Genomic DNA, 21,858 nt, shown 5'->3' with positions numbered 1-21,858 from the left:
TGACAATGTATGGTCCCACCAGAAAACACAAATTGGGAAACTGGGGGTCTCAAAATCATTCTTGGGTCTTGAACGGTTTGGACAGCACTGCTGGTGCATTGGGGGTTTTTAGTGCCCTTTATTTAGCTTTAAGTCCATCCTCCACTTTACATAGACAAAAGAAAAGATTGTGACTGTCAGTGTTTGAGATCCTTTTCTACTGTTTTCTTATATAAATATTACTTTCTGAGAACTAGAAAATACAGTATTCCTTTTTTAGTTCCATCACCCAAAAAATCTTTATAACGAATAAAAATTACATCATTTTACATTGAGTGTTGTACCTAAAGCAGGTTTATCTCTTTATTGCAAGCTTGCTTTGGTATACTTGCATTGCTGATCTACTAAGTTAGGGAGTGGGGGAGTATTTTTTTGTTTGTTTTTTTTAAGAGGCTTTTAAAATCTCTTCGATGTATTAATTTTGTTTATAAAATCAGCTTTGTAAAACAGGATTTAAATTTCAAAATCCTTTAAAATCAAGTGTTAACACAGTGTTTTTAACATCTTTTAAAATTTCATTTTCAACATAATGTTTTTATTTCCTTTCAGCTCATTTCGATGTACATTGACAAATATTCCACAGACCCAGGCTTTGTTAAACAAAGCTAAGCTTCCTTTGGGTTTGTTGCTGCATCCCTTCAGAGACCTAACGGTAAAGTAGCTTACTTGTTTTTTAATATATGTTTTTAGTATATGCGTTTGTCCTATTTTCATTCAAACAATAAAATATAATGAATTATAAGTCCTAAATTTAACAGAAGTAGCAAAAAATTGTTTGGGACTTAGAGAGGAGGAGAGGGAAAAAGCCTTGAAATTGCTGCTTCGTTGAAACTGAAAAGGGAAAGTCTTTGGACAAGTCCATTAAATTACTTTTTGTTGTTGTTGGAAATCTTTGCTTGCCTGTAGTTCTCTGAAGCTCTGAATTGTTACTCTGTTGGGCTTAGAACTGTCAGGTACCTCTTGAAAAGGTGTTTATCCTCTTGGAGAGGTGCTCATATTGAATATATTAGTGGCATGATAAATGCTGTCAATAGAAGGTAAGCACAATGTAAGACTGAAGCCGTGTTCATAACTCCTATCCATCTGATTTATTTATATTTATGTAAAAAGGTGGATAACTGTCTGGTATGACTTCTTTTCATATAGTGTGTGTTCTTTGTGTAAGGTTTGCTGTCTGTCACATTTAGTCACCTAGAGTTGTCCTGTCTTTCATAATTCCTCTTGCCATTATTGTTGTGGCAATTTTAACTGTGTAATTTAAAGTAGTGGCATTAAAAATCTTACTACATCTTTGATTTGTGAGATTGCATTAAGACAATAATTAAATGTTATTTCTTCTGATTTTAAAGGGGAGGATATTTTTAATAGGCATCATAATTACTCTGTATGAAAAGGAGCTAAAAAGATAAAAGGAAAGGTGATAGAATATCTAGTCTTGTGAAGCTTTTATGCACTGTACTGCACAGTAATGTTTTCCATAAAATGTATTACGTACCTTTGTTACAGCTTTCCATTGTTTCTTTTTAGCAATTACCAGTAATAACATCAAGCACAATAGTGAGATGCAGATCCTGCAGGACATATATCAACCCTTTTGTTTCTTTCATTGATCAAAGGAGGTGGAAATGCAACCTCTGCTATAGAGTTAATGATGGTAAGTTTTTGTAGCAACAGATCCTTGCATTTATAGACTCTCTAAAGTATTTGCATCATACCAGTCCATGGGATACTCTAGATTAAAATGATAATGTTCTTAAAATGTGTTTTAAAATCTCTGGATCATAAGTCAGGTGTACTGTGCATTTTCTGAAGCAAAAGTATGTTTTGCAATTTTCTGGGAGACAAAATAAATGTAACCATATTATCCTGATTACTTGTATAATGAAATCAACTTATTCCATTGACTGCTGTTGCAATACGCAAATGGCAGCATGATGACAGCTAATACTGTCTGCAATCCAGGCCAGAGGTTATGAGAAACAATACAGGTCAAAGCTTGGTGTTGTGAAATGCTTTATTTGCATTGGTGTTTTAAAGTTGGGGATATATTGCTGCTTAAAGTAAACCTTTTGTTTCCTGTTATTTAACTTTGATGTTGCTTGAGATACTTAAAATGTTCCTCCATTTTATGTATCCTTAATGTGATTTTTTTTTCCTGTTGTTGGTGATAATTGAAATATGTCTGCGTTAGTTTGCCTGTAGCTGCCATAATGGTTTTTATTTGTCAGCAAATATATACAGTTTTTTGTGGGAATTTTTTTTTTTTTATAGTTCCTGAAGAGTTTATGTATAATCCTCTGACACGATCTTATGGAGAGCCTCACAAACGGCCAGAGGTCCAAAATTCTACAGTGGAGTTCATTGCTTCCTCGGACTATATGGTAAAAAAATTTTCATGGTAACTTCAACAGCGATTGCATGTTACTATAAATGGGCTTGAAATTAATGTTGCATATTGCTCCAGTGGTGTGTATTAATTTTCCTGTGAAGGTCCTTTTAACACCGAAGAATAGTTAAAATTAATATTTATTTTGAGTTTTGGCAAATTAAGATATTCAGAGGCTTGTCAGTTAAAGGCAATTGCAATGCGTGTAGTTGTCCAGTCTATTTTAATGTGGCATAGTCTGGTTTGAGTCTGTTGCAATGTGGTTTCTGGGTTTCTCCCTCATTTTGAAGAGGTTTTGAAAGACCAGTGATGGGATAACAAGACAATTAAGTTGCATTCAAATTTTTAGTTAGTAATTGTGACAGAAAAGATTCTAAGTATGAGTCAACCTACAATTGCTGTGATAGTAGTCTTTTCTCCAAGAAAGATAAACAAGGCCTGGGAAAAGGCCCTGTTCGTAATGACATTATTAAGAAGAGATAAAATAAATTGTTCTCTTGTCTTTGAATCGAATCACTGTGGCCAAGACATTTGGCAGTGAATAAATACAGCTTGTTATATGGTTGGGAAAAGCATGTAGGTAGAATGTTTTAATCCCATTTAATGGATCACATTGTCCACACAGTGGAAGACCAGTGGTGTTTTGAAGAGTGAATACCATATCTGGCATCAGAGAGTCATGTTTCAGTTGACTGTTGGAAGGAGGGACTAAAATACCCAATTTCTGTTCTGAAGCATAACGTTGTGTGTTTACTACAAATGGGAGTTATTAACCACTGGGAATCATGGTTTAGTCTGTCTGCATGACTCTTAGTAAATCAGTTTTATTGCATAATGTGTATACCTTGCATTTTTCTACATGTTCCCTTTTCCCGCTTCCCTTTCTACTGACTAATCATTTTTAACATTTCTTTAAATATGATTTTTGAACATTTTTTATTTTTATTTTTTTACTTTGTAGCTTCGTCCTCCTCAGCCTGCGGTATATTTATTTGTTTTAGATGTGTCTCATAATGCAGTGGAGGCTGGATATTTGGCAATAGTCTGCCAGTCATTGCTGGAAAACCTAGACAAGTAAGAATATAAATAACCTTTTCAAATTAGCTAACATTTTATTATGAATAATACTAACCTACAGTTCTGCAGAAAGCTTGCATAAAGTGGTTAAACATTCTGTCCCTAAAGGACAGAAGCTCTGTTGCCTGAGATTCTGAAGTGCAACTTAGATGTCTGAAAAACAAGCAAAAAAAACCCAAAACACCAACCAAGCAAAAAAATCAGCCCTGCCAAAAAAACAGCTGTTGAAGCAATTTCCATGATGAGAGCTATCTTCCCTGCATGTGATTAAAGATGGATCTGCAAATAATTTACTTATTTATCTGCAAAAAATATTTACCTGTAACTTCTAGCAACACGTTGATTGTATAAACATCTATGACGTGTACTGTTTCCCCCTGCCAAGGCCAACAAAAATAATTAAATTACAGAGATTAAATTGGCTGGTTCTTGCACTGAAACAGCTCAGGTGCTGTGTACTGGAATGTTGTAAATGCTAGTGGGAGGTTTCCTGAGTGAATTTCGTTGTCAGTTTGGTTTTTTTAGATCACACTTAGATCTACCTGTGCCGCTTTCTATCTGTTCTCATTTTTGCATTGTAACAGCGTGTATGGGATTGTTGGTGGTGCTTTTTGAGCAAGGATTAATAAACTTCACTATATTCATGTGTTTTGCAAACAAATTTGCATCCTGTGGAGGCCTCACTCTGGAAATTGTTTTCTGCAGGTTTTGTTTAAGAAATTTGATTTTAATTTCTGATAAAGACACCAACATCTACAGTAAAATTCTTCACTTGTATTTATTGGTTTAGTCTTTCTTTGTTCAGACCTTTACAGGTATTTTGTCAACAGATTCTCAGAAACATGCTAAATTATTTGGGGAAAACTCATAAGATCCCATGCGAAGTCTATAGGAAAATCAGTACATCCTGTTAGTTTATATACCCAGATGGGAAAAAAATATTTGCCTGTTGGTTTTGTTCACTGTCATGGTTTTCAGCATTTGCTGATATCTTATGTTCTATTTGAGAAATCCCGTTTAGTTTTTCTTTTTGTATTTTTAATGCCATACATAGGAATATGGTCCACATGAGAAATAAGTATGTTGCATTGTAGAGACATTGGATTTTGGTTTGGAGCTGTAAGTACGCTGTAACTATATTAGTGAATGGGGGTTTTGAATTCTGAAAGAGCAGGATGCACTATTTTCTACTTAAGAACTGAGAAGGCTACGTTCTTTCATTTGTCAGTGTAATGTTAAATGAACCTGCTAAGTTCTCTCTTGCAACAAAACATCAAATATATTAGTGAGTGTTTATTTGTAACACTTATCTTGTGATAGTGTATCTTGTAAACTATCGTTATTCCAGCTCTTCAGAAGATACTGAAGAAATATTACTTGTATTCATGTTTCAGGTCTCCTTTCTTTTGTTCTCCCTTCGCCCCTGTATACATGAGCTGAGTTTCTGCTAACATCAGCAGGAGCTGTGTGTATGAATGTGTCTTGAGAAAGAAATTTAGGGCTTAATAGTTTATTTTTTAATGCTTCAGGCTGCCTGGAGACTCGAGAACAAGAATAGGGTTCATAACGTTTGACAGCACTGTTCAGTTTTACAACTTGCAAGAAGGTTTATCTCAGCCTCAGATGCTGATTGTCTCGGATATCGATGGTAAGTAAAAAGAAAATGTGAAACTAAATTTTTGAGAAGCTACTTTTTTCCCTGAAGAAAGATTAGAATCTCAAATATTCTGGTATTAGGTCAATTTTATTGGATGTATAGGGGATATATTTTTTTAAAATAATCTTACACTAGCTACAGAGCAGGTAGTGTTTAAAAGGTGAAATTCAAATGTTAATTTTGATTTGAATAAAACAAGCTTTGTATAGGCTGTATTATTCTCTCTAATATATGTATCAGAAAAGTAGACTTCTATCTCATGGCATGTATAACAGTGGGCTGTGAAATGTTTTGTTCTATTTTAATGTAATTTTTTTTCTCTAATAAAATGCTTTTTTGCGTTCTCCCTACAGATATTTTCCTACCTACACCAGATAGTTTACTCGTAAATCTCCATGAAAGCAAAGAGGTATGATTGCTCAAAATATATCATTAAACTTGAAGAGTTAAATATTCAAAATAGAGGTTCCTTTTAAACTTTGAATTTAAGCCTGTCTTCATAATATGTAAATCCAATGCTACTTTTTAATTATAGAAATATTACATGTTGTTTGTTTGATGCATCATGGTTTTTAAAATTATGACTTTGTTTTCCTTAGTGTGTTGAAACTAAGCTGAAATATTTGGTTACAGATTGTTCCACTTCAGTTATGGCAATGCAGCTTTTTAGAAATTGCAGAAAATCTCAAGCTCGCAAAACCTCATAAACACCTTTCAATCTGTTCTGCAGCTGATAAAAGATCTGTTGAATGCATTACCAAATATGTTCACCAATACAAGAGAAACACATAGTGCATTGGGCCCTGCTCTTCAGGCTGCATTTAAACTGATGTCTCCAACGGGTGGCCGGATATCTGTGTTTCAAACTCAGTTACCATCTTTGGGAGCAGGGCTTTTGCATTCCAGGGAAGATCCCAATCAAAGGTCAAGCACAAAGGTACAAAAACTTCCTTTAATATTCATCACATGAGACTAGGGACTGGCTATGTCTTTCTGACTTGCGTGGTTCTGCAGATCAACTCTTGGTTTTTTGTTTATAGCAATTCACTAAACTTTAATTATTCAAAGTCTATGTGCATTTAATATCGCTGGTTTATACGTGTGTGTGTGGTACTACTTGTTTCAAAGTGCATGAGCTGTCTTTTGGGCGTCTGGTCCATAGGTTTTCTTGGCAAGGAAAAGAAGCTGCAAATATCGCTAATTCAGTTAATATCAACTTTGGTTTTGAACCAAAGCATGGATATATTAAATTGTAGACCTAATACACGTTTTCTTATTATTTTTATGGCCTTGTAATTTACAGCACCCAGTAAGTGTTGCACAGTTACATGAGTGTTTATTTGTGTGATCCTACTTTGAAGGAAGCTTATGTTCTCATAACTGCTTCTAAATACAAACTAAAAGAATAAGGAGCATGAGACAAATAATTTCTGCAGGTAGAAACGCCTATAAATTATTGCTTAAAGGAGACTTCCTTTTCAGATACTTTGCTACTGAATAGTATGTCTCTTGTTTCATGAAGTCTTAAGAGAGCACAATCGTTGTCCTAACTCTTTCCTCTATAATTTATTCACCAAAGGTGGTCCAGCATCTTGGTCCAGCAACAGATTTTTATAAGAAGTTGGCACTGGACTGCTCAGGCCAGCAGACTGCTGTGGATTTATTTCTGCTGAGTTCACAATATTCTGATCTAGCTTCCCTTGGTAAGGAGTACCTAATGTGTGCATTCACTCTTTCCACACTGTTGTCTGTCTTTAGAAGCATGGGCTACTTCAGGGATTCTTAAATCATGCAAATCTTTTTACACTTTTGTAAACGCAGCTAATGCTGCAAAGGAATTGACTTTGAAGTTGATCACAGTAAAGAACAGGAATATTGGATTGGTGGTATCAAACAATTTATTCTGGGACTTCACAGTTTTAAACGAGAAGATATTCTGCTGCTCAAGAACAGGAAACAGTCAGGTGGCAAGGAATTAATAAAGGTTAGTTATAGGGGTAGAACAGAACTTTCATCTTTCAGTATTAAACCAAGATTTGTCTCTCTGCACACACTTAATTTTGCCTTTCCACCATTAAATATTTCATCATGCGCTCCTGTCTTAGCTGTCAAAGGTAGCATGCTTATTGAAGTAAGCATATAATTAGATAATTGTGTATTGGGGTGACTCATCACTGTCCTCAGTGGCCTGAGTCTGGGCCAGTTCTCATTGTCTTACAGATGTGGATCATATCAAGAAGAAGATGAACATAGATGTGACTTGTGGAAGGTTGGACACAATTTTTGTGTCCTAACTTCATGTTATGGTTTTACCTCTTAAGCATATGTTTTCCTCCTTCACAGCTTGCATGTCCAAGTATTCTGCTGGATGCATCTATTACTATCCATCTTTCCATCGTACCCATAATCCTGCTCAGGCTGAAAAGTTGCAAAAAGACCTTAAAAGATACCTTACAAGAAAGATTGGGTTTGAAGCAGTTATGCGCATAAGATGTACAAAAGGTATGTTTTAAATACTGATTCATATGGGAAAGTTGGTGTAAGCATGTTAACTATAATTTTGAATGAGCTTAGTCTTTAGCAACATTAGATTTCGGGTCATTCCTCTTTCACTGAAGAGTAAGACAGCTGCCTTCTTTATGTAAGTTCCATTAGCTTTTGCCATTTTGTTTTGTTGTTTGGTTTTTTTGGGGTTTTTTGTTTTTGTTTTTTACTTAAGATGGTACCATCTCACTTACACTACATGTCAACTTAGTTGAAAGGGTGCCATTTAGTTTGGAGTGTTCAGAATTGAACATGAACACTACAGGATCGTTCTGAAATGTCTAATGATTCACTTAATTGATTCTGCGTGATAGTTAGAATAAGTATTTTTACTGTTTTCTAAACATAGCTTGAGGACTGTGTGTTTTAATTATTGATAGCAGTTTTTCATGCTATTTTAACCTCACTCTGAATTATTTAATGTGCTTCTAGGTCTTTCAATACACACTTTTCATGGGAACTTTTTTGTACGATCCACTGATTTATTGTCCCTTGCCAATGTCAATCCTGATGCTGGATTTGCAGTACAAATGTCCATTGAGGAAAGTTTGACTGACACATCTTTGGTTTGTTTTCAAACAGCTCTTTTGTATACTTCCAGCAAAGGTAAATAAATTCAAATGAATTGGCCACAGGGCTTTTTGTTTCTTTTTCTATCCTAGTGTTTGTATAGTTAGTTCCACAGTCTTTTGTTTTTCTCTGTACCCTAAGAGAATCTTGTCAAGGCTAGTGAGCCTGCTTGACAGTTAATCACATAATGTCAATCTTTATAAACTCTGTTTTGATGGGGAAATGTAATTTATTTCCATCTTACACGGAGTTGATTCAGCAAGATTCCTTTACTTAAAAGGCATACCATTGTTATAAGCAATAACATGTTTGGTGTGTACTTTGTCCAAAATCACAGACCCGTGATGGATTGGAGCAAGTTGCTCGTGCACTGGGTGGGCATAAAGAATAGCAGCAGCTACTTTCTATTCTTGAAAAGGCCACAAAATTTTGGGATGGAAATCAATGTGCTTCATCTGTAGGATCGAGACATTTGTGGATATTATAAGCTAGTTTGTTGTGAACTTGTGATGATTCATAAGTTGAATGCTTTAGAGCGTTGCAGAATTTGAACAGGTTAAGAGAAAGGAACAGGAGATAGTGTTACAGCAATTTCCTGACTGGTGTGTTTTTACAAAATGAATGCATCTTAGAGGATAGAAGATATGCTGAAATGACTGAGTTTATATACCTGCACCAGGAGCTGTTGCATAATGATTTCTACTTACTTTTATTAGGTGAACGTAGAATTCGAGTACACACGCTTTGCTTGCCTGTAGTAAGTTCACTGGCTGATGTATATGCAGGAGCAGATGTCCAAGCCGTTGTATGCCTCTTAGCAAACATGGGTGAGTACAGACCAGGAAGATTCAAATATCTTTTTGTATGTACTTAATTTTACCAGCCGTTTAAATGAAGTAGTCAATGAAACCTGGGTACTGCAGAAAAAGGTTGGAGTGGTGTTGCATTTAGTGAATGGATAAATTTGGTAAGAGCTGAATCCCCTTGCGTTCTAGCCGATCCTCAGAGATGAGAGGGGCTAGGGGTGGCTGGATTTATTGCTTAATAATACACCAATATTGCCATGACTATAGGCCTGACACCAGATGCACAAACAGCCTATCTGCTGTAGGTCTGGCTGCATTCAAAAGTCAGGTCCACGAATAGTACAGTTTATTCTTATGCAACGTTTACAAATTCTTGAAGATTGCTGCTGATAAATGCACTAAACTGCAGGATAGCTATATAGCTTTAAACATATTTCCCGGGTAAGCACTCAGAATGGCTGAGGTCGCAACTCTTACGAAAAGGTATCCCTTTTGGGGAGGCTGAGAAGGACAAACCCGTTGATCTGTCCCTGCAATTTGTTGTCAGATTCTTGTCCCCAACTTTAGGCATGAAATTGGAGTAATACTTACACTCCTTTTTTGGGCAAAGTGAGTGGGTGGGACTCTGGTCAAGCTGTTGTTCTTTATGGTTGCACTGTCAGCATTTGTATATCTCTTAAGAGCAGTTGTAACCTTTCTTGTGGGTGCTGGGAGAATGGGACCCCATGGTCTTCACCTTCCTTCTCGTCCTCTCCGCCCCCACGGAGCCCATGGGAACACAAATCACCTGACCTTCATTCAGTCTGTGTGTCTGTTCCGGGCATCAGGTGTTCATAAGTGATATTGAGCTATTGTTTTATGTGTGCAACAGAGTGGAGCGCACTGTAGCCTGAGAATACAAAAGATGACAAAATCAAAGTTACACAAAAACTGTTAACTGAAATATTCCTTAGTTGGAATACTCAGTTGACTTGAGTCTTTTAACAGGAGCCTTCTTACATTGTTCTCTAGAGTTTATTAAAGGGCAAAGAATCATGACACACTTGGATCAAAACTCTTATTTTTGTATCATCATCATAGTAGTTATCTCAAACTTTAGCATTCTAGTATTACTTAGAGTGATTCAGTTTAGTGAGCTGCTGGAGACTGACAGGGAACTTCTGACAACAGCGTGTCTGAGAGATGCATTACTTTTCTGTGCTTCTATTCTGCTGTTGCTGGTTTGAGGATTCTTACATATCCCCTACGTGTGGGTCATAAGTAGCTGCTTGACAGACTGATCTCTGCTATCAAATGTGCATGGCGCTGTGCAGCTTTGTAGTATATGCTATGTTGTATGTTTATAGTCAAATAAATTAGAAGAAAAAAATAGTTCTTCTGTATCTTGCCTTAAATGCGCATTCAGCCCAGCAGGGGGCTTTCTCAAACTAAAGAATTTGCAGCCCGCCCTTAGCAGAGAAGATTACATTAAGCATAATTATGCCACTGAAATAATGGAAGAAATTTCTTGTGGGGGGAAAAAAAAAATCAAAAATAATTGTTGCAAATCTTACCCTAGAGGTTGTACAGCAGAGAGTTTCAGCAATAGCTAAGTTATTTGTATCAGGGTTTAAAACAGGATTTATATTTAGTCTTGAGTGTATACTACAGCTTTAAACAATTTTTTTTTTTAATTCTCCAAGAGTAGGAACCAGGGAGTGGAGATCAGCCACACTGTATTTCTTAAGCATCATGAAAGTGAGTTAGTGAGTTTCTGTGTGGACAATGGTCTTATTTACTCCTAAAAAAGTTAAGAACACAGGTGTGTCTTAAGGTTATTTTTAAATCTTAAAAAAAAAAACACTGAAAAGCACTAATATTTTCAAAATTCAAGAGAATGAATGAGGCCAACTCTAGTAACTTCTTGTGTCCTTCTAACCCGACAGCTGTGGATCGCTCGGTTTCATCTAGTCTTTCGGATGCAAGAGATGCCTTAGTTAATGCTGTGGTAGACTCCTTGGCAGCGTACATGTCAACTGCCTCAAATCTGCAGCAGTCCATGCTGATAGCACCAAATTCCCTCAAGCTGTTTCCACTGTATATTTTGGCCCTTCTCAAACAGGTATGTATCATCTAGTGGATTAATATTTGATATTTAATTCATTGTTCCGTTTGAGGAACTCTCCAGCTCTATGTCAAGCAATGTCTGCACTTTTCTATGATGAAAACTTCAAGCTTACAGGACTTTCACATAAACGATGACTGTGTTAGCTTATTTTAAATTAGTGCCTGAACAGTTTAATGGTTTACTTGATTTCAAGTTTGTTATATTTTGTCTTATATTGTTTTATAATGGAAATAAAAATATATAAGTTCTAACAGTTGTCATTTCTCAGATTTTGGTGGCTAATTAGTGTTGCCCGTATTGTTGGACGCTGCTGATTAGTACTTCAATTTTATTTTATGAAGAAAAAAACAAGTCAGATATTTTTCAATGCATATTCTTTGTACTTTAAAGTACCAAGAAGGAAAATGAGTTTCCATGGAGATACAACGAAATCTATTGCAGAAACTAAAGTGATATAGTTTAAAATTCACACAGTAGTTACTACTTTTTGATATTTTATTTTTTAAATATCTTTGTATTACCAAACATACTTAAAAAGAGAACCTGCTGCAGGGGTTTGTTATTAATAAATCTCATAGCTTAAAGATTTTAATGTCTGACAGTTCTTTGTATTCTTATTGTGAATAAACCTTTTATGTAAGTTTGGTAAGAAATCCAATCATAATAACTTATTTTCTTTGTCTTGGTGATTACTTTAGTCTCTAATATACCGATTAGGGCTTCTTTGATCCTTATATAAGTAATACAGTTAATGGTAGGGGAAAAAACAGACCATTTATTATCAAGAGTATCTGTGTAAAAGACAGAAGTAAGAATCTCATGAGAAAATAAGTTGTTTAGGTTTGGGTTTTTATTATTTTTGCTAATAATAAAAAAGCCTGGGATACAGAGAAACCAAAATGTTTGTGGCAGCCAAGGAGAAGAGGACTGATGTACTTAGCTTTGTAGAAGTATCTTTTGAAGACTGCTAGGCTCATATCTTCCTGTAATACCTTGCATTGGTGAGTTTCACAGGCCAGTAACATTTGTCAAGAATAAAAATGAGAAATGCTGGCCCAATCGCATACAAATTTACACAAAGTGGGGGGGAAACTTTTTTTATTCTCCTTCACCAATAAGGAGGAAGACTGGATTAAGTTTTAAAAGTTCCTGTATTCAGGTTGTATTTGATTGAGATTCTAATGCATCTCGGTAAGATGCATTTCTTTACAAAAGCTTTGCCATCTTGGCTTGACACTTTCAAAAAACCTGAAATGCACTGTTTAGATGTGACACAAAATACAGGATTTATTTGAGTAACAGCACTTTTCTCTTACAGAAAGCATTTAGGACAGGCATGAGTACACGCTTGGACGATCGTGTATATGCGATGTGCCAGATGAAGAGCCAGCCTCTTGTTCATTTGATGAAAATGATACATCCCAACTTGTACAGAATAGACAAGCTGATTGATGAGGTAACATATGAAGCACATTTTATAACATTTTCTAGTTTTAATGGTTTGTTAAAACTGATGTTGTGCTGCAATAACTTGTTATTCTAATGTGAACTGAGTATTTTTCCATAAGTTATAAAAAATAAAAACATCTATTTTCAAGTTTTGAGTTGCAAGTACAGTAGTGTGTTATGAGCAGAACTGTAGTTTTAATTCACCTTGTTTCAGTGACCACAATAATTCCATGTTTTTCTATTGTGCAAAGAAAGCAGAGAAGATTGTGTGCATTGGAAACATCTCCAGTGTGGTTTTGTGTTTTAGAACTGTCTAGGGGAAACGGATGAAGTAGATTTGGTGGAGGATTCTAGGTTTTTGTATACTGAAACCAGATAAAGTTGCCTGCAATAACAAACTTCCAGTGGTTTCTCAGACTGATTTGTACTTCTAGATGGTCATGATCAGACTGAGGAAGTACTTCATGTACTTCATAAAAAGCAGGTTTTATTAGTTTGCCTTTTACAGAGGTACCCTGGGAAATAGATGCATTTCTTAATCGTAAGAAGTAAGATGGGATTTTATATAAGGTCAAAGCTAGTTGTAACTGCAAAAATAATTTGGTTTTTTAAGTAAGCTTTCATGATCTTGTTAGTCACTAGCTTTGGAAAAGTATATGTAGGAGTTTGTTTTTAAGTGTCATACAAGATTATATGGTAACTTGAGTAGTTTGTCGTGACAGTTGGTATTGTTCAGCACAACCTGTAAGCTATTTATAGTCTCAAAGTTTCTTTTAAGGTATTTCATAAATACACGTGTGCAAGTCTAAACTCAGTGTTCTTCAGTGGAATTGGTTAGTTAGTCTCTTTATACTCTCCCCAAAACTCCCTCCAGTATTTGAGAAGCCAGCTCCTTCAACTAACCTTGTTAAGTTTGTTGTGGCACTTATGCTGAAAGGCTATATTCAATGTGTGAGTGCTGTGAAGAGCCAGCAGTGCATTTGGTAGGTCTGGTTTTATTAGCAAAGGTTTTCAGATCAGTTATTTCTAGTAGAATAATACAGAAAGCAGGGCTTACTTGACCTGCTGAACTTAATTGACAAACCACATTTTAAATCAGATAACAGTGCTAATCTGCTATTTAGTACTACTTCAGTTTAAAGTATTTGTGACAGAGGCTGTTCTTAAATTTCTTGTTTCTGTAGAAAATTCTATGATAGATATATATGTATTATAGATTTATTTAAAAAAAAAATGGTTTTGCTGGTTTTCTTTTCTCTTAACACTTGATTCTTGACAGCATTGAGTAAGGCCTGGAACTTTCCCAAGTGGAATTCAGTAGCTTGATTTTCATCCCTATGTATAAATCCCAAAAAGCTTCTAATCTATTGCATTATAATATGGAATTTTTAATATAGTGATATTTTAATAATCTTTTACCATGTGGAGATGTACTTAGTCTCCAGACTGTTTTTTCCTTACCTTATTTGCAGAATGCTTCACAGATTCTTAATTGATACTCAGCCTATTTTTGTATCGGAAGGGAGAGTAACTTTAATCTGAAAATACTGGGCGTTTGGAGTTTTTTATTGTTTTGGGTTTTTTACTGCTGGAGAGGAAGGGGCTGTATTTTTAATAATGTCATTGCTAACAGCCAGATTGTTTAATCGGATCAGTCATAGTGGACAAACCACGTATTGCTTCAGGCAGGATGTTAAATCAACGAACTTTGTTACTTGAATGCAGTAAAATAGTGAATCCTTACAGGGAGTAGAATGTAATGTTTTTCTTCTTGAGGCATTACTAGTGAAGTTGAATGCAATGAAAAAATCTGTGGAGGTTGGTTGTAAAAAAAAAAAAAAAAAAATCTAAGTGTAAACACAGGAATTCTTTTGAAATCTCGGCATCTATAGCATGAGAAGTTACGTACACAATTTAAATGAACTTGCATTATTCTTTTTTAGGTAATAAAGTGGCCTTTAGGTTAAGTAACATTCTAGAGTTGTTTGATGTACTTAATCATTTTAAGCTTAGTATGGCCCTCTGTTACATGAGAATCCTCAAAATTTTGCTAAAGATTAGCAGTGTGTTTTCCTGTTTTATTTTACCTGGTTAAGATAAAAAGTAGGATTTATTTATATTCTACTGTTACAGAGTTTTGGTTTTTGTTACAGAGTACAATACATGTAAATGACAAAGTTGTTCCTCAGCCACCTCTTCAGAAGTTATCTGCAGAGAAGTTGACAAGAGAAGGAGCTTTTCTTATGGATTGTGGTTCAGTAAGTTACCAGTTTCACACATTCCTCTTTTTTTTTTTTTTTTAATTTAAAAAAAAAAACAATGTCTGAATTATTAAAAGCAGTCAACTCTCAACGATGAGAGTGTAGTGAATCAGCATTACAGGTAATCTGGCAGTAATCTGTGTTCTAGTGAAAGGCTTTCATCTTTTGATCACAGGAGTATCTTTGCGATGGTGTAGTAAGGCTCAGAAGTTAATTTTTTTCATGTGCTAGACTGATCAGAATATACCAAGAGTTCACATCAAGTTGGGTTTTTTTTCTGGAAACAATGCATTTCCGTTTTCGAAAACTTCTCTTAATGGTTGTTAAATTGTATGTACTACAATCTTTCTAACAAAGCACTTCTCACCGATGCAGGAACCTTCTCAGTTCCACACAAATATAAGTGATTTTATGATTGGTGGCTTGTGCGATGTAAGAGTTGCAAGAGTGAAGGAGTTGTGGGGAGTGAACAAAATCTGTAGATACAGTTTAAGGTATTCATAGAAATTGTACTAAAACACACTTAATTGGAAAAAGCATTATGCTACTTGAATAAGGTGATAAAACATTATGCTACTCTAGTGGTAATCTAGAAAGCGCTTTAAATCTTGTATGAGTTCAGGGGCTGAGTGTGAATGTCAAACTAGCTTCTGTCTCCAGATGTCTGAAATAATTAATATAGTGTGTTTTCATAATTGATGCTTTTATGACTTGCTTAGATTGGTAAATCAGTGTGCAGTAACTGAGACAGTATGACTTCATAAAATTTTAGGTTTTTCATTTTAGGAGGTAACACGGGAAGTTAGCACGTTAACTGTTCCAGTATAGATGTGTCCTACATGCTCGTTCTTTCAGTATTTACACTCTACCTATAATTTTTCTTAACATTTACTGATCTTATTCCAAATGCTACCAATGTATTAATAAGTAAATGTACAAATAATTAATATAATATATATGAATTGCAGCTGGAGCTCTCAAGTGATTCGTTTGCATTATTCCAATTATGTCACCATTTGTCTCTCTAAAACGTATGCACAGCCTTTACTAAAACTGATTCTGACATTTTACAGATTTTTTACATTTGGATTGGAAAAAACTGTGATAACAACTTCATAAAAGATGTTCTTGGATGCCCAAACTATGCATCAGTACCACAGAAAATGGTAGGCGTTTTAATGAGCTATCCTGTATACTGCTTAGATTAAATACAGATTCCAAATGTATTTTTTCTGCATTTCAGTTTTTACTTATATAACTATGAATTGGGGGGGTTATTGGGTACCTTCTAAACTCTTGCCAACTTCACAGGAGACAGATAGGAGTTGTCAAATACTTTCATGGAAAGAATGTAAACATGTAAATTTCGGCATGGAATGCCAAAAAATTGTTTACTGTTTTTATTATTTTTTTGGAAATACACGTGGGCTCACAAGAATAGGATGGAATTTCATAGAATGAATACAAAAAAATATCTATTCACACATATTAATTAATTGTTAAGATTAGAGTTACATTATTGATATCGTGGTGTTGAGAAGCCTTGTGTTCGTTGAACTTGGTGTAAGACACCAAGTCTATGCTATGACACGATAGGCCTCTAAGTAAAGGGTAAGAGTTAAGTTTTGCTTATCTTCCAAGCCTTGATTCAGTTTAAAAAAAAAAAAAATACACTTTTAGCTATTAGAACATCAGAGACCCTTGGATATATGCTTTGGTAGAGGGGTTTTTATGTTATAACTTGTACCTATAGTCTTGTGCCTCAAGCAGAGCAGCAATTACACCTGGAAGTGTTCCAGGGCAGGCCGGATGGGGCTTTGAGCAACCTGCTCTAGTGGAAGGTTTCCCTGCCCATGGTAGGGGGGTTGGAACAACATGATCTTGAAAAAGGTCCCTTCCAACCTGAACCGTTCTATGATTAAAAAGATGACCCCTCTTCTGTGGATAGTGATTCCATAATGTCAACAAGTGGTGGGGTGGGTAAGGATGGAGACTTTTAAGACACTCTAGAATAAAGTTCAGAATCAAGTAGTTGTATTCAGGTAGTACCAAAAATGTGTTAGTCACTGTAGAAATACATAGGAAGATATTTCCTGTTGTAAAACTTGCATAGTATGAAGGGGAAAAGTAAGCAATAAGTGTTAATTGTAACAACAGGTTAAGAGTGGTGAGCTTTAAGACTACTATAAAATTGGACCGCTTGTTCAGAGTTTAGTGTTTTGCTTGTATTAGCAATTTAAAACTGTCCTTTCTGATCAGCTGGTGGTAAGTATTAGTTGAGGGAGTTTTCAGGAAGAACTTAGATAAAGGAAGGATGGTAGGGTTTTTTTCTCTCATTTTCATTATAATAAATGCTATATAACCATCGACAAAAGTTAATATAAAAGTTATCTTTGCTTTTAAATTATGTCTTCCATTCATTTATTGCAAAGGTAGTAATGCAACTACTTTTAAATCTGTAATCAATTGTTATGTTGTATCAATTGTCTTAAAAGGTTATATCGGCCTAAGAGTTGGTATATCTGTCTCTGTGAATATCTCAAGTTTTTTTAATTCTGTTTTTTTCAGCACATTCCCAAACCAAATGGTCCCGTATAATCCTTGCGTTGAAATTTGCTTACAATTCAGATTTCACTTCTTCACATTTTGTTCATCTTTTCAGTGATGCAAAGTGCAACATGTAGGAACTTGATTGACAGGGGAAGATAAAGGCAAGAAAACTGCGAAAGTAGCATTTTGAAAAGATGACTTTTTAAATTAGCTTGCTTTCTAAAATCTTTTGCACTTAGACGGCAGTTTAACTTAAAGTTCATACCTCTTCCTACAGAAGAGATATTACTAAATTTTTGTACTTTAAGATGAAGAAAAAATGTGTATGTAATCTATGATTGGTAATTTCTTAATAGAAATTGTGCCTTGGGTCATGTTACATCTATCAGGATCTATTTTTTAAAATAATTTTGATAGTAAAAAGTGATGATTGCTTTCAATTCCCTTCAACCAGACACAGCTTCCTGAGGTAGATGCACTTTCTTCAGAAAGGACGCGATCTTTTATATCTTGGCTTAGAGACAGCAGACCTTTAAGTCCAGTTCTTCAAGTAATAAAGTAAGTGTTTCTGTAAGATATTGGGTGATTATTGGCATCTTGTATTTACAATTTCTAATTGACGCTGATCAAAAGTGGGAATATCTGACCCCGAAGAAACTGAATAACATCCTCTTTCCAGTTGCTATCATGCTCTTTATCCAAAACCCCTTAGCAGCAAAGGTCATCTTTGAAACTAGTGCCAATTCAGTTACTAATAGTTTTATTGGTAGGAATTAGTCGCATATTTTTATATTGATAAGAATGTACTAAAGCAGTGGGTATCCTTATGATCAATGAGTTTAACTAGGTTAATTTCTGGTATAGCTTTTATAATTTCAATACCTATGTATGAAAAAAATTCAAGTAAGGTTAATAATCTGTAGATGGTTTAACAATTGTATTTGCTACTGAGCTCCATAGGACTGCAGCTGATTTATTACATATGAGGCAAGTTCTGAAGCCTTTTCAAGCCATGACCTTTTCAAGCCAAACTTCAAGATGTTTAAATTCCATAAAATGTTTATACTTGAGTTTACATTTGTCTTCTCTAGAGTACTCGGTTTGCTGAGCCGGATGGAGATCACATTTTAGAGAGTATGATGACTTTCTCACTCAGCTAAAGAATGTTTAAATATAAGACTGAACCTCTTCAAGTACTGTCAGTTTGGCTGCCGCTTGAATTGCAAGTAGTGCTGAGAGACCATAGTAAATAGTACAGCTTGCGGTAAAGCTCTGCTGTACCAGTACAGAGGACTGTGCCCCAGCAAATATTTGCTGTGTCCTAGCAAATTTTTAGTGGGGCGATAATTTTGGATACTATGTCTTTGACATGTTTACCTCCTCTGTTCTGTTGCTGAGAAAAACTGGGGAGGGCATTGAGATTACGTGTTACCAGAGATGTAAATCTTCTGGGTTTTTTAATCTTTATCAGGATTTAATTTAACCCTTTCAGAATTCATTGCCACCAGCATATTTGTTAGCTTCTAAACCAAAATCATGTTTATGCTTCCTTTTTTGTGTTTCTGCAAGATATTTTAAATGCTATTTCACACACTTTTCTACCATTTTATACTTATTAAGAAGATGCTGTTGTTTGATCATGTATTACGAACTTCGGGGTTTTTTTACTAAACTTTGAATCATTTGTAATTGTAGTATCTTTGGACTGAATTTAGACTCGAAAGGACAGTAAGCAATTCATTAGAACTTATGCCTCTGCGTGAATTTACAGTGATTTTTTTTTTTTGCTCAATGTTTGGACTAAAATATCTTCCCCTCTTCTTTCAGAGATGAAAACCCTGCCAAAACAGAATTTTTTCAGCATTTAATTGAGGATCGGACAGAAGCAGCTTTCTCATATTATGAATTCTTACTTAATATTCAACAGCAGATTTGTAAGTGAAAAAGGAATAAATAGAAGAAAAGTCCTGACTCCAGACAGAAGCACGGCCCAAGAGAAGCATATGGGAAGTTACAAAAGTGGATACTTGTTCTTCACAATATACAGTGACCTGCATGGTCTTGGAAGCTTTACAGCTGAAGAAGTATACATTTCCAAAAGAATTTTGCAGATTTACTTCAGTCTAAAAGTGCTAGGAGTGATGAAGCTGTTTCACTAGTAAACTTCAAATTGGTTTATACACGTTTCCAGTTGTGCAGCGGTATGGTGCTCTGTTTATTGCAAGCTGGTGAATTTATGTAGCTGTGTGGGATGATATTTCTTAACAAAATGTACAATTAGGTAAAGCCTTTTTTTTTACATTTATTATAGTAGCCCTTCCAGATCCAAATTCTTAACAGAGATGTCAAAGGGCAGTGCTGTATGTTGGTTGTTTATATGAATTTCTTTTTAAAAGGAATGATTCATATTTACTAAAGACTTCAGCAAATTCCCTGCGAAAGTTGTAGAGTTTCAGTAAAGTACATCAATTGTAGAAATAAAATATATAATGTACATAAGTATTACATTTGTAAAGAAAATGTAAAAAATGTAACTAAAAAAAGACTTAGCTCAGTGTGCAGAATTGTTGAGTGCTCAATGATGAATTGTTTTGTCCCAGGCTAGACAATGAAGTTGACTATTAAAACATGCTAAAAAAAGTATCCATGTAGAAAGAACGTAGCTGCTTCTTCTGTTAATTCTAGGTGAATTTATTTATGATTGGCTTACTAATTAAAATATTTTGCTTTATCATGTGTTTTTATATTTATGCAGGTATAATCTTTTTGCAACTAAACTCTTACTGAACTGAATATTGAAGAGAACATGTTTATCACTTTATTTCACAGACCTCTAGAAGGGAGGAGAAAACACTGCATAGTCTGAAATGAGCTATTGATACGTAGTTCCTAAACCCCTTCTTATGTATTATCCTAAAGAAGGCATATCTGTTAACCTTGCTTTACGTTTTGTAAACAGCTGTAGTCTTGGTCCAGGTTTCTGTAACTTGTGTTGTCTGCCATTTAGAGTAAGCATGGGTAATCATTTACTCACACTTGATGATTTGATTTCTGCTGTGATCTAAAGGGAAAGAAGGGGGGTGTGTGTAAAAATTAATTACCTTACATCGATGAAAGTAAAGGCTTTAAAATGTCAAAATTCAAAATGTAATCACACTTAACATCTTTCTGAAACCTTGTTCTTGCTAATATTTTGGTAACTCAATGGTTTGGGCTTTTGGATAGATTTATCCTAGATTTTTAAATTTGGTTGTTAAGTTGGGATGGTTTTGGTTTGGTTTTTTTAGAGGCACATTAGAAATAATTCATAAAGCACAATCACTCATACTTACTATTCTGAACTTTGATTATTTGTTTGGTTTAATGAAATGTGACTACAATGAAATAATTCAGTACAAAAAAGTAAATTATAATTAGTATGATTACATTTTATTTTAAAATAGCCTTGAAAATGCTAACATTGCATTTTAACTGCCATATCCCCTGAATCAAATAGTCAAGAAAAAAAGTACCAGCTATGGATGGCAAACGCTTTAAAAGCTGCATTAATTACATTCTGCAAGCGGTGTTAATTCTGCATGTTAGCACAAACTCATTGATTGGAGAAGATACCTTATAAGTTAAATTTGTGTGTTGTCCTTAACTAAATGTGTTTAAGTTACCGAAAGATTACTCAAGAGAAGCTTTCCATTTAGTAAATTAATTTATCGTGTAGGAAATGTCTGAAGCAATGCTGAATGTTGTCCGTAAATCAGACCTCCAGGATTTTAGTACTTGTTTGTAGATTAATTTGCATTGGGTGAAAGCTAAGGGCTGGTGAAGAGTTGGGGAATCTTAATCATCGTTTGTAATTGCAAAGATGGGAAGAGCATGTTACAATTTTAAATGCCCCGTGGTAGATGCTTCTGACTTGTGAGCTTGGTATCGAATAACTGGGAACATACTATGCCATGATTAATTGCAACGTATTCTGTAAAACCATTACTTAAAGCTTTATTCTTCTATGGTTTTTGTATATAAAAATTATGAAAAGTACATCTTGAGAGCTATTTGTTCAGTAAAGTTATTACACGGCACAGAGAATCTAGTTATTTTTTACTAATTGTAGAGCACATCTCCGTGCTGACTTGATCTTTAGTTTAAATTTTAAAAAGTCTCATAGAAGTATCTTGAATTGGAAACGGTTCAGGATATAGTGTTTTGAACAATAGAGCTTCTGTAGGCATGGCAAAAGTGTCTAAAAGGCGGGTTTGCTTAAAATGGTTTGGATCACACCACTATACCAGAAGATGCACACCAAAAGATTAGTCCCTACCAAGGGATGCACTGTGAAGCTAAACAAGCATTTTGCCTACTGAGTAATATTTTGGAGGAGAGATAAGGGCTGTGCTTTTGTATCTGTGTAAATAAAG

The 21,858-nt window shown here is 34.9% G+C and overlaps 1 protein-coding gene across 2 annotated transcripts in view; it reads left to right on the top strand.

The window, feature by feature from the left end:
- The window catches only part of SEC24B (SEC24 homolog B, COPII coat complex component), a 48,496-nt gene extending 26,974 nt beyond the window's left edge, over positions 1-21,522 (top strand). For both annotated transcript variants that reach the window (XM_063335851.1, XM_063335850.1), the window contains 17 exons: positions 589-691; positions 1,567-1,693; positions 2,311-2,420; positions 3,387-3,499; positions 5,032-5,150; positions 5,513-5,568; positions 5,890-6,096; positions 6,739-6,862; positions 7,503-7,661; positions 8,136-8,309; positions 8,990-9,100; positions 11,005-11,180; positions 12,505-12,642; positions 14,789-14,893; positions 15,970-16,062; positions 17,901-18,004; positions 19,274-21,522. In XM_063335851.1, the coding sequence (XP_063191921.1) occupies positions 589-691; positions 1,567-1,693; positions 2,311-2,420; positions 3,387-3,499; positions 5,032-5,150; positions 5,513-5,568; positions 5,890-6,096; positions 6,739-6,862; positions 7,503-7,661; positions 8,136-8,309; positions 8,990-9,100; positions 11,005-11,180; positions 12,505-12,642; positions 14,789-14,893; positions 15,970-16,062; positions 17,901-18,004; positions 19,274-19,388 (2,134 nt within the window). In that variant the 3' untranslated portion in view covers positions 19,389-21,522. The remainder of the gene's footprint in view (positions 1-588; positions 692-1,566; positions 1,694-2,310; positions 2,421-3,386; positions 3,500-5,031; positions 5,151-5,512; positions 5,569-5,889; positions 6,097-6,738; positions 6,863-7,502; positions 7,662-8,135; positions 8,310-8,989; positions 9,101-11,004; positions 11,181-12,504; positions 12,643-14,788; positions 14,894-15,969; positions 16,063-17,900; positions 18,005-19,273) is intronic.
- The last annotated feature ends 336 nt before the right edge of the window (positions 21,523-21,858 follow it).

The sequence above is a fragment of the Chroicocephalus ridibundus genome, chromosome 5 (genome assembly GCF_963924245.1).
Source record: "Chroicocephalus ridibundus chromosome 5, bChrRid1.1, whole genome shotgun sequence".
Classification (NCBI taxonomy): domain Eukaryota; kingdom Metazoa; phylum Chordata; class Aves; order Charadriiformes; family Laridae; genus Chroicocephalus; species Chroicocephalus ridibundus.
The sequence above is the reverse complement of the archived record's forward strand: the minus strand, read 5'-3'. Positions and strand labels throughout refer to the sequence as shown.